The sequence below is a fragment of the Podarcis pityusensis genome (genome assembly GCF_964106645.2).
Source record: "Podarcis pityusensis genome assembly, chromosome: 11".
NCBI lineage: Eukaryota > Metazoa > Chordata > Lepidosauria > Squamata > Lacertidae > Podarcis > Podarcis pityusensis.
Genome location: NC_138036.1, coordinates 57,526,578 through 57,544,126, shown reverse-complemented (window position 1 = coordinate 57,544,126; position 17,549 = coordinate 57,526,578). Strand labels below are relative to the sequence as shown.

The following is a 17,549-nucleotide window of genomic DNA, read 5'->3' as shown; positions in this document are numbered from 1 at the left end:
CCGCCAAATTCCCTGGGAACACATTGGACTTGCTTGCGAGTTCGACGCGCTGAGGAGATGGAGGCTGGAGGGCCTTCGAGGAAAGGGAATAAAAACCGGCACAGGCCTGCTGGCTCCACTAGGAGGCGCCATGACCCTGACGAAGAAAATGAGCTTTCTTCTTCCACTTTGTTATCGGTCATAGCAGTTGGGTGAGAGAGTTACGATACGGTAATCTTTATTGTCATTGTCCCATACAGAACAACGAAATTGAAAAAAAATCTACATCAGACATTCAAAAACCCACAAGCCTGCTATCCCAGCCTGGTCAGCCCCTAAAAACTCTGATACCCCATAATTGAATACAATATACTCACATAAAGACTACCTTAGGTAAAGGGACCCCTGACCATTAGGTCCAGTCGTGGCCGACTCTGGGGTTGCAGCGCTCATCTCACTTTACTGGCCGAGGGAGCCAGCATGGATGATGGACTCAAGGGCATCCTGATCAAATTTGCAGATGACACCAAACTGGGAGGGGTGGCTAACACCCCAGAGGACAGGATCACACTTCAAAACGACCTTGACAGATTAGAGAACTGGGCCAAAACAAACAAGATGAATTTTAACAGGGAGAAATGTAAAGTATTGCACTTGGGCAAAAAAAATGAGAGGCACAAATACAAGATGGGTGACACCTGGCTTGAGAGCAGTACATGTGAAAAGGATCTAGGAGTCTTGGTTGACCACAAACTTGACATGAGCCAACAGTGTGACGCGGCAGCTAAAAAAGCCAATGCAATTCTGGGCTGCATCAATAGGAGTATAGCATCTAGATCAAGGGAAGTAATAGTGCCACTGTATTCTGCTCTGGTCAGACCTCACCTGGAGTACTGTGTCCAGTTCTGGGCACCACAGTTCAAGAAGGACACTGACAAACTGGAACGTGTCCAGAGGAGGGCAACCAAAATGGTCAAAGGCCTGGAAACGATGCCTTATGAGGAACGGCTAAGGGAGCTGGGCATGTTTAGCCTGGAGAAGAGGAGGTTAAGGGGTGATATGATAGCCATGTTCAAATATATAAAAGGATGTCACATAGAGGAGGGAGAAAGGTTGTTTTCTGCTGCTCCAGAGAAGCGGACACGGAGCAATGGATCCAAACTACAAGAAAGAAGATTCCACCTAAACATTAGGAAGAACTTCCTGACAGTAAGAGCTGTTTGACAGTGGAATTTGCTGCCAAGGAGTGTGGTGGAGTCTCCTTCTTTGGAGGTCTTTAAGCAGAGGCTTGACAACCATATGTCAGGAGTGCTCTGATGGTGTTTCCTGCTTGGCAGGGGGTTGGACTCGATGGCCCTTGTGGTCTCTTCCAACTCTATGATTCTATGTGGCCAGCATGACTAAGCCGCTTCTGGCGAACCAGAGCAGCACACAGAAACGCCGTTTACCTTCCTGCCGGAGCAGTACCTATTTATCTATTTGCACTTTGATGTGCTTTTGAACTGCTAGGTTGGCAGGAGCAGGGACCGAGCAACGGGAGCTCACCCCATCGCGGGGATTCGAACCGCCAACCTTCTGATAGGCAAGTCCTAGGCTCTGTGGTTTAACCCACAGCACCACCCGTGTCTCAAGACTACCTTACACTGTGTTTAAAACCAAAATCGCATTTGGATAGAAACTGTTTCTCAGGCGGCTAGTCCTAGTCTTAATAACCCTGTACCTTCTTCCAGAAGGCAGAAGCTGAAAGAGATCATTTCCGGGGTGCGCACTATCCTGCGCTATCTCTGCAGCTTTCTTATGGCACCTGGAAGCATAGATTTGATCCAAGGTGGGAAGAGTGCACCCAATTATTCTCTCGGCAGTCTTTACAACCCTGGACAGCATTGTTTTTTCCCCTGGCTGTGCAGCTCCCAAACCACACACACAGACCATAAGTTAATACACTCTGCACAGTACAATGGTAAAATGCCATCAACAGGTCCTTTGAGAGATTGTTTTTCCGGAGGATTCTCAGAAAATATAACCTCTGCTGTGCTCTCATCTTTTACGCCTTGCATAACTTGTCCTCATCTGTAACACGCACACACACACCCCAACTAAAAAGCCCCCCATGCCTCAACCCTTCCTCCAACCCCTTGAGTATTTTGCTTACCCTGTTTAGAACCTTTTCCTGCTCTCTGGGCGCAGCAACCAGAGCTGGACATGGTTTTGTTGCACCATTGACTTGCATATTGGCAGTATGAGATGGACAGATTTCCTTTTCGGTCTTACCCCTGCAAGACTTCGTCTAATATCTCCAAATTATTAGGAAGCATGAATGGGAGAGGTGCTCAGAGTGGCTCAGGTTTTTTTTTACCTTTGATTGCCATTACTGTCAGAAATGCCTCCATAGATGGCTGTGCTTCCTCATTTTGAACCCAAGGGCCCTGGAGTCCTGCATAAAGACTGGCTGCAGTAGTGCACAAATACTTAAATTAATGAACAGAACTAAGTTAAATCTGTTAATTTCACGGGGTCTTTTCTGAACAAGCCTTAGTTGCACACCCCTCCCCAGTTTCTGTTTATTTCTTATGTGGGAGTTCAAGCTTCAGCTCAAATTCCAAAACAAGTATTTTTCTCTGACTTTATATAGTCTACTATAGACTAAGTAATCTGTGTATCCAATATTTCCACAGTAAGATTATCCTTTGCAATTTAAGCCATTGTTGCTAGTAGTCCCAGCATCAAGCTATTTTATTTTACTTGTTCCACAGGCATTTCAGTGATTTACCAAAGACATTAGTGTATTTCTTTTACAATCCTGGAGTGGTCTCTCTGTGTGTTTGCTTTCTACATTTTTAAAAGCTTGTTTCAAAATAATGTTGGGGCGGGTAGCTTTGTGTTTCTCTTACTTTCCTAAGTGGGGAGGACCCATCACTCAGGGGTTCAGCCCATGCTTTGCATATAGGTTTCCCAGTCAACCCCTGCATTTCCAGTTAAAAGGATCACAGGCTGCAGGCCTGGAGAGATTTCTGCTTGGGTCCCTGTGACAGCCTCCTTGAGCCACAGGAGGCAAGACTGGAGTTTCATGTTCCGTACTATCACTGGACAATGTTTTAAGTGTGTTAAAAGTGTGGCGCTTACTATAACTTTACTATAACTCTTTTAAAAAAGCACTGATGGTCAGTAGCAAATTCCATATGTGCTGCAGCTTTTGTGACAATGCCAATTGCTGCTGACCAACTGCAGTCGCCCAGTTCATGCATTACACTTGTTCATATCAGCCAGTGCTCTCATTTTCCTACTCATATTGAAGTACTGCCCCTCAATGAGGTCAAACTTAGATTCACAAAATGTTTAGGGGTATGCGTACCCCTGTGTCCCCCCCCCGAAAAAGCACAGATATCAGCACATATCTATGCATGCTTAGAGCCGATCCTGCAGAGAAAAATGTGTTGAACGATTTAACTCCAAAATGTCAAAATTGTATGTGTACCAAATGACTAAACAGAGGGAGACCAAACGCCAGTTCAGAGACATTAAGGCTACAAAACTATACCCACTTGGGAATAATTGATCTCAATGGGACTTTCCTTTAGAATAGACATGAATAGGATTGCAGTTAGCTTATTATGGTTGCCTAGTACTCGGTGATCTGGACTGCCTCTGTTCCATCCCTTGCCTTATCCCTATCACCTAGGAGAAGTTGAGAGAAGGGTCACAGCTTAGTGGTGGAGCATCTGTTTGCATGCAGAAGGTCCCGGGTTCAATCCCTGACATCTCCATCAAAAATCATCCAAATCCTAATTTTCAAATTAGCCATTGTTTTTATTAAGGGTTTCTAATTGCCTTATATATTAATCCAGGATGGTTCTTGGTACTGTATTCATAATGGATGTTATGTTGGTCCTGTGACTGCTCTGGAACCTGCTGGTGAAGGCTGGGTAATAAATGTAATCAGCATCCATTAGACAACGATTATGCTAAAAGGTCAGAAGATGGCACTGACTCATCATTGTTTGGTTTCACTTACCATCTGTGTGATGCTTTCATGAAACAAAATTCCTGAAGTGGAACCATCCCCATTTTACAAAGACATATTCTCTTGATTCTTCTCTAAACATTTTAAGTATGATAAGTAAAACCATGAGTGGTTCACTGTCAGGATGCCATTGCCAAGTATACCTAACTCTCAAATACTGATACATATTACTTTTAGCATATTTTCTCCTAAGGCACCAAAGATCGACGGGAGGATAGAACGGATGGGGACCTATGCATGCTATTTAGAAGAAAGTCTGGATGTAATAAATATAAATAGGTATCTACTATATATTTTGGAAAGTGTTGTTTCTTTGCCTGTTCCTGGTGGATTTTCACACCTCTTAAGCTATCAAGCAAGTTTTGCATGATAGTTCCTGAGATCAAGGAGCAGGTTTTTGTCATTGTTTGGATGCCATTTTGAATCAAGATGATGGACTGAACCTTTCAGAGCTGCACAGATTTTAACCACTGGTTTCAAAATTGCACTGATTTTCTTTCTTGTTAGAATTCCCAAGCAATGCTGGCCACTGTCTATTAGTTATAAATAAAGAAGGTACCAAAGCGAGTTCCTCTTGCACGCTATACATAGGGCCAGCCCCATCATCAGAAGCTCTGTGCAAAGATTTCCATTTGCGCAATTGAGTTTTCCTTCCTCTGCTCCCCCCATGAGCCCCTCACAGCCCCCCAAATTGGCTAGGGGTGTGTGTCAGAGGAACCCCCAAAGAAACACAGGGGAAGGAGAGGGGGAATCATTCTACCTGGAAAGCGCAGATGGAATGATTCGAAGAAGTTGGGTGGCCGTTTCTGAAATATAGTAAACATAATTGCCATGAATAATATGGTGTGAGTTTAATTTCATTTAGGTATAGATTTATTACAGTCTCACTCTAAATACTGCTGTTGTATCTTCCAGTAGTGACATCATTACATGGGCTGTTACAACTGTCAGAACAACTAATCCTATGCCCCAAGCTAGCATATCAAGTCTGAGGACTGTGCCATTAATGTGTTTTCCCCTCTAAATGTGATGATTATGATGCAAGCCATAATAACGCAGCGACTCTCCTTCTGCAAAGAACTTTATTGCACAATAAGGAGCATAACATTGAAGAATGGCTTTTTCAACATACTTTTATTAGGGAGTCCTGTCATTATAGTAACATATAAAACAATCAAGATGTTGACATAGAAATGTGAACTTTACAAAGATAAGGCCCAAGTTTACAGGTACATTTCCCCCTAGATTTTTGTGTGTGTTTGCATTTAACGAAATAAACCCTATTTAATTCTTCCCAGAGTTGTGTTTATAAATATTAGACAAATCACAAAATAGATTTCAAGTACATAACATTTTACAATATATTCCAAGCACAGACAGAAATACACAATACTGTACCTATGGACTCTTCATATGCCAGACATTTCCAGTACTGGAGACAAGACTTTGCTTCAGTCTATGCAGTACATGCTGTTGATGATATACACACTCTCTCCTAGCTTCTCGGTTCTCTCTGTTATGTAGAAAAGGTGTGTCCATAATTCCATAGAATTCACCTTGGGAAAGCTCTACAGGATCAAGGATGTGTATATACATCTAGACATTCATGTACATGCATTTGCATCTAACCCTACATGTACCCTTATTGCACAGTCCATTCTCTGAGGTAATCTGTTCCTCATGCAACCCAACCCTTCCCTAATCAAATCATACAAACAAATGTTTCTAATGTTCCTGGAGCTCTATGACATCAACAAGACTACATTTTAGAAGCCAGGAACCTAAGTGATTATAATTAAGGGGCTCAGTAAATTTATATATCTGTAGGACTCAGAATAGAACTTGGTTTTATTTTAGTACACTATATGCAAAGTCTGTATTGCCTAATTCTATCATCATGGTGCCTAAAATGCAGGTGTCTGTTATCTTTGTTTTGGGAACCAAAAGCAGATGTGTCCTAAATGGATTTATGTTTCAATAGAAAGGATTCAGCTAGGAGTTGTTAAAGAATTAAATATGCAATAAAAACTATTGATCAGCAACTGTTTGCAAGGTTTAAGAGAGGCAGAGAACACCAGATAGTTACTGTTGAGAAAAGGTTATTCTAAAAAGATATCTGGTACCTTTTAAAGGGATAGGGGGCAAGCGAATGTAAATTGCCCCCCCCATTCTAAAGTAGCCAACTGCTCAAAAAGAGGAAACAAATTGCAGTTTTACCTCCTGATCCAACAGCTACTTACATTCTTTAGAGCTAGAGAATATACATGAAGCTTCACCAGAGTGCCTGATGTTTCCCCAGGAAAGAATTGTTAAGCCTTCATTGGGCAAATTACAGACACAATCTGATGTGCAGTTAAGCACCTATGGGTTGCAGATGAATAAGAAGGGCTTAATCACGTCCAGTTGTGACTTAGATTGTGCTGCTTTCACATGTTAAACATGATTCACACTCCTCATGGATGAAACATTATGAAGGCTCAACTGGTTAAATGATACACAACAACATTATAACCTTACCACAATAGGTTGTTGTGAGGGGAAATGGTTTTTTTTTTAAAAAATGAGTACTTTATACACTGATAAATTCCATATAACTCATAAATAGCAGCAATTCTTACAGCAATAATGGAACTAATGTTGTGTTTTTCATACTGGCAGAAAATCAGTCTATTGGCTTTAAGAGTCCTGCAGTTGATACAGTTAGATACAGGGGAGAATAATCCTGTGTCAGGAGATCCAAACTGGGGAATACAAAATATTTTTGTTTTGTTTTTTTCCAAAGTTGGGCGGGCACTGGGACTTACTGATCTTTTCTACACACGTGAGGTTTTATGCATTTATAGCCTCTTAGAAGTACTTGGAGCTACACAGGCACAAAACCTCCAGCACATCAAGACAACAAAGATCACCACAAACCACTGTCATAGGGACACATTTATGAGCGAACTATGTGCATCCATTGTCACTTATATCAGGTAAGAGAGTTAGCATGCACAAGAAATAATAACATAAAACGGTGACTCAGGATTTATCATGATGAAACAGTAATGAGTGGAATCAAGAACTAAGAAACTCTGGGATACATCATGATGAAACAGTAATAAAAGGAATCAAGAACTAAGAAAATCATATTTAGATGCTTGGGATTCAGGGGGTAGGATGCATTTCATAAAGTCTGTCTCTGTTTTCAGAGACCAGTGTATTTTTAAGTTCTATATATTTAAGTAGGCCTACCTAGACTTTTTGTTTTTTATATCTTTATGTTTCTATGTTATGTACAACAATCTACAGTTAATCCCAAAACCTCTTACAGAACTGTACTTCCACTGCCCTGCAAAGACCTTTCATTACCATTGAGTCAAGTGGTGAACCACAGGAATAGCTGAACTGTCATCTTGTGAAAAGTACTCACCTCTCTTCAGCTTTAGAACTGCCAGGACAGAACTACACATTATATGTCATGCATCTGGAAAGCCAATATATCTGGCAGTTGACGTGATTGCAGGGGTGATAGAGATTTGCTGGGCAGGATCAATGAACAGAAAGAAGAGCTTAATTAAAGATTCTTTCCTGCATATTTTCCCTCTAGGCTGTTTTCCCATACAGCTGGGCATCTCCAAGTCTTGGAGCCTACCAAGGTGGGAGACCATAGGAAAATGACCATGGTAAAAGAGAGAACAGTTGGGCACAAGAACTGTCTTAAGCACTTCTTTCTGCCAGTTAATTCAACCCTGCAAAAAACCCCTACATCACCATTATAAGGGAATCCCATGTTTGCTTTGCAATGTGTAGTTTGGACCTTAGAAACATGGTGTTGTCGTTTCAACTCTATCTAGCAGACCCTGCCTACTTTCCCCCTCATCTACTCACCATCTTGTGCAGATGTCTGAGAACCCCATTCTTCAATCTTTAAAAAAAAACTTTGCTAAAACATTTTAAAAAACCAAGACATGCCTTTGTGCATTTATTTTAGTAATCTGTACACTTAAATATCTTCAGAAGTTGACTTTGCTAAAAATTTACCAAAATTTTGTAAACACATAAAAATATTATTTTTTTAATGAAAATTCAAACCAAGAAAGAAAACCTCAGCAATCAACATTGCTTGTATAGGCATTGGTTAGTGGAGATTGTTTCACTAAGGAGTATATTCAAACGCATCACCCTCTTTTTGTCGCTAATTAAATTTAGTACATCATGGCTTGTAATGGTAGAGATGATAAATTTCTGTTCTATTCAGTCATTGATAAAAACAAGCAAGCAAGAAAAAATAACTGCTTTTTGGTTACTGAAAGGCCACCATGTAGCTAAATCAATAATTCAATTATGAAAAGGAAACTTAAGAACTTCATAGGTCCATTATGGATTAAAAATGAAGAACTACTTGCTGATGGCCTTAAATATGTTTATGAGCACCTAGCACTGACTGAAATTCACTAGTTTTGAATATAGCCCTTAGTCATGTCGCATATTCTTAATTTTTAGGAGCTGCCAAGCAAATGGCTAACAAAGTCTACTTTGCAGGCCACCCACTGCCTAAGAGGACAGTAATATTCAATGTGAAACTGCCGAAACTCTGGAGTCTGGCGGATTTCATGGAGGAAGGAGATATCGAGATCTGATTCCAAGAGCACAAGTAGAAGAGGGAAAACAACCAGCATTATTCCAAGCCCAACAAGAAGAAGTCTGGAAAAACTCTTCAGGACAGCATTTATCTTCATGTTGCCCATCAAAAAGTTATAGCTCCACCTAAGTGCTTTCCTGGCTTCTTTCAGCTCCTCCTCTTCTGCAACCAAAAAGGCATTCTCATCTGCCTCCAGTTCCTCAAATGAATCTGTATCTTCTTTTTCATGATCTGCTCTTGGGGAGGTTTGAAAAAGCAGATCAATCTCCTCATCATTAACAGGAGTGGGGAGCAAGCTGCTGCTTGGATTGTACATCAATTCTGATATTGTTAAAGGCTCTTCTTTGATTTTCTCATCCTCCTCGATAGAGAGATCTGAACTATCATCTGCCTCCTTAGCAGGAGAGTTAGATATCATAGGTATTGATACATCATCTTCTTTGGGCAGCTGGATACCTACAAAATAGATTTAAAATAGACTATTTAAGCTCTCAGTGAAACATTTCAAAGAGATGTTAACAAAATAGTACAGGAAAGGTTCCAGAAACAAGTGTTCATAAAATGAAAAATTACTGAACTCAAAATTCAAACGTACATGAATGAAACTTCTTAACTTTTCAACTCAATCTATTGTGATATGGATATATAAGAATATTAAAAAAATAAAAATGCAAATCTACATTTTGCAAACTTTGAAGGTAATGTTAAGTTACTGCACAGTTGGCAGCAACCATAGTTTTGAAATCAAGCGGTTCTTTGTATTGTCAGATACATTCAACATGTATCTGCTGGAAAATGTGTAATAATATACAGAATTAGTTTAGCATCTGTTGGTTACAATATTCTCCCAACTTTATGATACTGTTTCTCAGGATAGAATAATAAATCACTGTTCCATGTGACAAGATACTGCATAATACAGTGTTGTGTGCAATAAAACATTGAGGTCATACTTCTGTCTTTTAACTTCAAACCTGACTGAAAAGAGTTCTATGAGTAAGGGATCTGATAAAAAGGCTATTAAAAAACTTTCCCCCTCTTATAAGATTATACATCTCTGTGTAGAGACTATTGTTAGGGGAGTATCTTAAACATGGAAAAAAAGATGAATCAAAATATGACAAATATTTTTCCTAAAAAACACATGTATGAATGAATGCGAACCTGAACTCTGAACTTTGAAGGAGCAAACACTGTTTTCTGTATTTGGCCACCGAAGAAGACCAAGAAGTTGAAATGTGTCTGCCAATCTGAGTTTTAATCCACAATGCTTACATTTCAGTGTGATCTGTAAGCCTGCTAGCAATATGTTTAAAATGCAGCAATACACCTCTGCTGCAAGAGTTTTATGGCAAATTATTTGTTTATAATTTTGTAAATATTTCAGTAATTGTTTATTTAAATAAATCTTTATAGAACTATTTGATATCAACACATTCTGGTTATTTTTCACCTTGGCTTTTACATTCCCCCCTTCAACATTGTGTCTGCATCATGTCTTAGCTATTTTCATTAGTAACACGAAAACGGTACTCATCCCATATACCTTCCCACCCCCATCATTACATTTTGCAAATTAGGTTAGACAATAGAAAAGAAGGAGAGAGCTCAAAGGCAAAGTTCAAGAAATCAAAATTCACTGAAAGCTCTGTTTTTGGTATCAAACTTCACAACACTACTCCATTTGAATTAATTATGTAAGAGAAACGTTAAACTCAGATAAGCACTAATAAGCACCCAAAGCAATTAAAAATCTCAGCTTGTATTATCTGCATTCATTCACTAGTCATGAACTGCAGAAACACTGTTCCAATCTCAGCTTCTGCAAAAGAAGTATTTAGATTCCAACTGCGGAGAACAGGATTTTTTCAGATGGAACTGAAGTGAAGCAACTCCATGACCAACTATGTTGTGCACAAATTTGGCAGAATTCCTAGATCCTATCATCAGTTTCCATTCCTGAATGATTAACATGAGATTAAGGTTACAAATGTGCCCCCACATAAACATGATGAATTATTGTTCTTCCAAATCAGTTATCTGAGTATGCACAGCACAATGCAGGGGGGAATAATTATTTTCTGTTTTGTTAGGCTCAGAATGCCACTTATACAAACACAGCTATTTAGATGGCAAAAAAGGAGAATAGATAGTGAAACAAATAAACTTTATGCGAGATGTTCCAGCTCCTAAGTCAAAATTACGCATTCATTTTCAAGTACTTAATGGTCACTTGAGAACGTTTTCCCAGTGTACAAAAGCTATGCTTTTCAACTGTTTCTACACTTTCTTCGGCTGTAAGAAGAGAAAGCACACTTGTCTTCCGTATTGCCCTGTGACCAGAACAAATCATGAAACTTTGGTTACAGCTCATGGTTTGTCTGGATTGAGATAAAGCACAAGCCAGGGTTCCGTGAGTGCACTATGCCAAACCATGTCTTAAAGCACAGCACCAAACACATTGCAACGTGACCACACTCTTCTCCCTGGAAGCCTACACATTCATGCTAAATCATGGCTTGGTTTAGTGTTATGTGCAAACTGGTTCAGTGTGTATCACCTTTTCTATACTACCTGCCCACTCTCCTCCTTGCCATTTCCCTCACTGTCCTTCCACTCTAGTCTCTGGGGTGGAGACAATTGTCAATTTCATTCATGTTCTTCTCTGGCCTGTGGGTGAAACTGACAAACTCCAAAGAAAGCCCATCAGCGTTTTCCCCCCAAAAGGATAGAAATATGTATACCAGTGTGAATATATAGGCCCACATGTCCATTTCAAGGGCAAAGACACACTGCTGCAAATGATAATAATTTTTTTCAACCACGTCGGTTTCAGGAGACCAGAGCACGGGAGAGTGAAGGAAATAGCTGATGTATTTAAAGCATATAACTGATGCTTTCCAGTGACGTGTCAAATTTACAGAGCCACAGCTTTCCCCAAATGTATACAGTTCTATATGGAGAAAGAAGCAGAAAACTAATAAAGCATTTCAGGCAGAATGCATCTCTTCAAAGGTAAAACTGCAGTAGGAAGATTGAAGTGGAAGCGTACATGCATTTTTCTACCAGCAATACCATAAATTAAAATATTGTGCAGAGTCATTGAAAATTGCATTTCTGTCTTACACCACAGATTCATCAATCATTTAAATGGCACATGTGAAACGGAACTTATAAATTATCTCAGAATGGTTGCTGACATAGATGTAAATTCTCCTACTATCATTACATCTTCTCATTGTCTAAAACATTTTCTGTAGTCACACTGGTACTTTGTGCAGCAACAGTTTCATTTGGCTTTCATCTTGAGATTTCAAACTTTTCTGTATCTGATAAGGGCATATATGCATTCTCAGCTGTTTCAGCTCTGCAGTGAACCGGCAATTCCTAATTCCTTGCATAGTGACATAGTTGATGAAGTATTAATAACCACCATGAAGTGCATTCTACCACCAACACTGCTTTTCCGTAGATGAATTAGCAGAATCGTGCTTCTCCAAACACCATGACTTATCAATTGAATCCCGACTTAGCATCCATGATAGTCCACCTCCTTATGGGGATGTGAGATACTGGCGCTGAGTGGGCAACGTTCTCCATCAGCAACCAGCAGTAGTGTAGCATCAGAATTCTCCATCTTTCTTACCTTATCTAAGGTGTGAGTGGGAAGCAATTTACTGCCGGCAGTATATGTGAATGGGACCTTAGCCAGAGATCTTTTCTAAAGAGATACTGACAGCTGCGATAGGGTGCCATGTGTGCTTGCCTGACTCATGCAACTCCAGTAACTGTATATGCTTTGATGGGGCCAGATATCAGATGCTGGAAATACCTGTGTGATTTTTAGTCAACAGCAATAGACATTGAAGAAGAGGCTAGCTCCATCTGACACCCCAGACATCTTCCCATCACAGCAACTCTGCCCAACTTCCACTCATTGAGTCCTTTCTGCCTGGGATCTTCTCTCAGCACCTGGTGCTTTGCTTTCGACTTTGCTGATCTCTCTAAAACAGGCATAGGCAAACTCAGCCCTCCAGTTATTTTGGGACTACAATTCCCATCATCCCTGACCACTGGTCCTGTTAGCTAGGGATGGGGGGAGTTGTAGTCCCAAAACAGCTGGAGGGCCACGTTTGGCCATGACTGCTCTAAAAGGAGTAGGAGTTCTGGGACTGAAGCCCTAAAGTGGCTTTCAGAGCTTCAGCACTGAATACGTTTAGGCACTGTTAAGAGCTCTGCTTACATGGTAGTCTTTGGAGAGAGTTGAGGATTGCTTGGTTGTGCCTTCTCTTTTGATATTATTATTATTATTATTATTATTATTATTATTATTATTCTCCTCCCGCTTTGATCAGATGTTGCTTCCTTCACTTGGAGTGCTGCTGCTGTTGTTTTTATTATTTGAAATATGCTTTTATTGTTGTAATATGGTTCTGTGTTACTGTAAATTAATCTGGGTTCTGTCTTAAGAAGAAGCAGGTGGATTTTATTTAGTTCACAATAAATATTTACAACCCTGATATTTTAGGCTGCAATTCAAACCTCCCCTGCCTGGGTTTATAGGATGGCGCCCTGCCACTCATGGAAGCAGAGGCAGATGGCAGGGGCAGTAAGACTGCTAAGAGAGTCTAGAGCTGGTGCAGCAATCGGATCCAGACTAGGCTTAATGCTGTCATGTGATGGCAGTGAGACTAGTTTAGCTCCTCCCCACCTTCAAAATGTGCCGTTTCAAGATCTTCTGGTGATAAATCTCTAGTGGGCATCTCACTGACGGCACTCCTGCCTGCATGTTTTGTGGGCCAAAGGGGGAGTGCCACTTTGACAGAGTGATATAGGGGATTGTGTGGGGAGGGCGGTCTGAGCCAGAAGAACTGGAGGAACACCTCCAACCAATATCAACACCCCTAGACTGCTGCAAAGGAGGCTGAATTGCTCTGTTACATAATGACAAGAAACAGCACCAGTGCTTTAATTTGACCTGCAAATTTGTTGGGTTGGGGTTTTTTTAAAAAAAAATAAAAATGTTACAATTAATTAATACTTTCTTTTTTAAATATTGATTAGCTTTGGTGAACTACATTTGACAATATCTGAATTTTGACTAAGATCATGAGCTTTTTTTCTTTTTTACAAAAAAGTAAAACATCACAGTGATTTTAATATTATTCCACAGAGAATAAAACACCCTAGATTCATCACAGAGTGCTGTATTTTTTCCACACAGAGACTGTAATGTTTTTGAAAATATTTCTCAACTCAAAACTGTCTTCTCAATGTCATGCAGTTTTAAGAAAAGTTAGTATTAATTAATGCTTTCTGGGAGAGTTTTGTTTTCAGCACAAAATTAAAGTTTGTAGCTCTTTGTGCTTGGTTGCATGGAATCCCAAGGCTAAACATTAAATGCCACGGGAGTGAACCATCTATAGTTCATAGTTTGTTGAATTCAGTTTCTTAGATTCATAGTTCTGTATGTAAATTTCAGAAATAACTTTAAAAAAAAACAAAAAACTTTATACCTATAGTTTCTTTTTCTTTGTCAACTCAAGTAGTTGGATGTAATCATGATTTCATTTATTCCTGAATCGCCTCATTGAGAAGCGATTACTTCTGAAACTTTGGGGTGATATTTTAAGTCAATTGATTTCAAGGTGTCAACTCTGAGTATGACTTTTATATCACCCTTCCCCACCCTCTACTTCTTCTATCCTATTCTGTGTCAGGGTTTTTTGGGGGGCGAGGGGGGTGACAGTTCAGATATTAATACTATAGCTTACTGCACACAAAATGTGGACCTTTATTAGTATGACAAACTGAAAGCAGACCTTTCTGTCCATAAAACAACTAAGCAAAATTGCAATTCAACTTACCAGCACTTGTAGCTGTGATCCTAGACCCATGTCTCAACAGGCGAATGCACACATCTTTGCTACAATGGTTAACCATTCGCAAATGAATACTTCTCCTGGTCTGGATTTTGACTAGGCATTTCACCATATTGAATAATTGCTGTTATTTTCTGTGGCAGCCTTATGAACTAGTCACCCATACTGGCTGTGACCTTTGCTAAGTTTCCACTGCGTTCAGCCTGGGAGAGTCCTGCTGAATGAATCAAATAACAGGCTTCGAACACAGCCAATAGAAATAGCCCACCAGAGAACAGAGTAGAAGGCTATTTTTAGAGCTTTCCAACTGTCTTATAATACACAATACAATTAACTTCAAATACCAACCATTTCCTTAGCAGTTGCTAGTAAACAGCTGCACCGCACATACCGGGCTAAAGCCTTTAAACTAGTTTACTGCACAATCATGCAGAGTAGCAGATCAACAGGCAGTAGAAGTTCACAACTCTCATATTTAAGTAAAAGCAAATTGTATTGACCTCTCATGCATTCTAACTAAGCAGGAGGCTCTTCCTTCTCTTTAATTGTTACTTCAAGCTTCTAGTGGTAATGTATAATGAACGAAGAAATTAAAAGGTTGCATTTAATCACTAAAATGTCAGAGAAACAATTGTGACTTGAATATTTGCAGGTTTTCCATTGTCGTGATTTTCGGCACAGTAACCATATTTAAGGGTTTAGAGTGGGGTGTGCAGTGTTGACGGTTTACTAGCAACTGCTAAAGAAAAGACTGGCATCCGAAGTTTATTATATTGTGCAGAAAAAAATGATCTGTGCAAAGCGAAGAGTGATAGCAAAGCACCCGGGACATGGCTGCAACATCCGCTACATTTCCTAGAGCAAACCCATTCGGCATTGTAGAGAAAGAACTAATCTGCAACAGACAGAAATTCTGATCTAGTTCTTGTTGTCAGGCCAAACTATTGACCACAAAGGGGTTGGATATGTAAAAGTAAAGTAAACGTAAAGGACCTGTGGATGGTTAAATCCAGTCAAACTTGACCATGTGCTTGTCCACAGACAGCTTTCTGGATCATGGGGCCAGCAGGACTAAGCCGCAACGGGACACCATGACGAGTGCCAGAGCACATGGAAACACTGTTTACTGATATGGACATCTCTTCAGCACGTGACACTCTATATGTGAAACTAACACACAAGGAGTGACAAGCACACCAAATTCCAAACTGTGCAAGTTGGAGGGCGAGGTTCTGAAGTGAGGACCTCTGGTAATCCTGGATGTTCCCTGTGTAATTAAGAACCCTGGGCTCCAAATCTCTATGGGCAAGGGGTCTTCGACCCTCCCGATAAAATATTTGAGCCCCCGCCCCCAAGTTGATGGGCCTTGCCATTCAAATACTGTGTGTGCACCGCTTCATGTGATTGATTATGGGGGAAGGGCTTTCCTTCTCCCCCCCAATATTTTATTCAAGTTGGCACCCCTGGTTGTGAGGATGAGGGAGAACCATGTGTACCACCTTAAGTTCCCATGAAGAAAAGTGGAACATATAAGCAAATAATAAAATAATAAAGAACGTTTGGCAAAAGATAAGACATTAGGAAGAAAGCACACTCTGAAGAGTTGATGCTTCTTGAATAGCTGAAGGCAAAAATTTGGCCGGGGTAAAATACAGCAGAATCTGGGGCCATCTGTGTGTCCCATCTGCCAGTTGTTATGCTGAGTCATTGAGAGTTTAGGGGAAATGCAACTACGAGTGCAAAAAGAACAGAATGAGTTTCCTGGAGAAGATTACAGCCCCATGGTAGGATACAGGTGTTGTGCGTAGGGATGGGGGAGGAATTTGAACCTACCTAATTTACACTTTCCAAAACAATATGCAAACCGAAATGCAGCCATCCTTCAAGATTCACACTTTTTTGAATTTTGCAGTGTGGATTTCCAGCGTGCAAAAATGCATGTACTAGGGTAAACAGTAGATAAAAATGCATATATTAGTAATATTTAAAATTTGTTACATTAGGAGATATTGCCTGGTAAAAAAATGCAGAGCAGGCAGAATGCTTTGAAAAAAATGTGTGTATTAGGAGGAATTTGCTGAAGTGTTTTCACAAGGACTTTAAAAGAAATTGCAGTCTTACATGGAAATGTGAAGAGCCAAACTTAAAGGTTCTAAAAATGAAAATCTTGCCCATCTCTAGCTTCATGCAGAAAGTCTCGGGTGTAATCACCAGAATCTCCGGGAGAGACTAGAGATAAAACCTAGAGAGCCACTCCCAAATAGTTTAAAAGGACAATGCCAGCTTGGAATGTGGCAGCTTCCTATGTTCTTATGAATGATTCTATCTCAAAAGAAAAGTTAATAAGGGTCAGGTTAGATGTAGAATGAGGAGAGGTGGTTAATGTTTGACTCAAAATTATCATGCTGTCCACAATGCATCAGTCAGAACCAATGTCATTTTTGCAAGTCAGTAAAATATATGTTGATTTCCACAAATGGCAATTTTGTTTACTATGCATACCATGTTCCATTGGAACCTCTGTTTCTACTAGGCAACCTTATAAGTAAAGGCACAGACAAATTTCAGTGTGTACATGAGCAATTATGTTGATTTCATTTCCCACTCGAGTATTTCAGTGGATTCTCCATTAACTGTCTCTTTCTGGGGAAGAGGAACAACTGCTTTGGACTGTTGTGTCATATTTTCAGACACAGCATCCCTGTGTCATCCTCTGATGCAAAATCCACCCCTTGGAGCAGTTTCTAGGATATAAAAAGCAAGCTTCTAACTGCCAACAAGTGGTGCTGAGGTGCTATTTTTATAATGCATAAAATCATAAGGGCCTCACCAAGTTATTAACATGTTCCCTAATTCACAGACAAGCTTCCCGAGGTGAGCAAATGGATCGATGAAGGTGGTGAATTATGTTCAAGGTCAACAGATACACTTGCGTAAAATAAATAAATAAATCGTATCATATTACATGGAAAATCCCACATATGGAGGGCTGAAGAATTTGTGCTGAAACGTATAGCCTGAACTCATACAGCTGAGTCAGCCA

At 40.1% G+C, this 17,549-nt stretch overlaps 1 protein-coding gene and 1 long non-coding RNA gene across 3 annotated transcripts in view; one reads left to right on the top strand and one right to left on the bottom strand.

The window, feature by feature from the left end:
* The first annotated feature begins 105 nt into the window (after positions 1 to 105).
* LOC308458515 lies at positions 106 to 6,551 on the top strand. Its single transcript, XR_013977509.1, has 2 exons — positions 106 to 191; positions 4,178 to 6,551. It is a non-coding gene; the product is annotated as an uncharacterized lncRNA (long non-coding RNA).
* Positions 5,116 to 17,549, bottom strand: part of FRMD3 (FERM domain containing 3) — a gene marked incomplete at its 5' end in the record, with an annotated part of 128,207 nt that continues 115,773 nt past the window's right edge. For both annotated transcript variants that reach the window (XM_080972681.1, XM_080972682.1), the window contains one exon: positions 5,116 to 9,080. In XM_080972681.1, the coding sequence (XP_080828807.1) occupies positions 8,482 to 9,080 (599 nt within the window). In that variant the 3' untranslated portion in view covers positions 5,116 to 8,481. The remainder of the gene's footprint in view (positions 9,081 to 17,549) is intronic.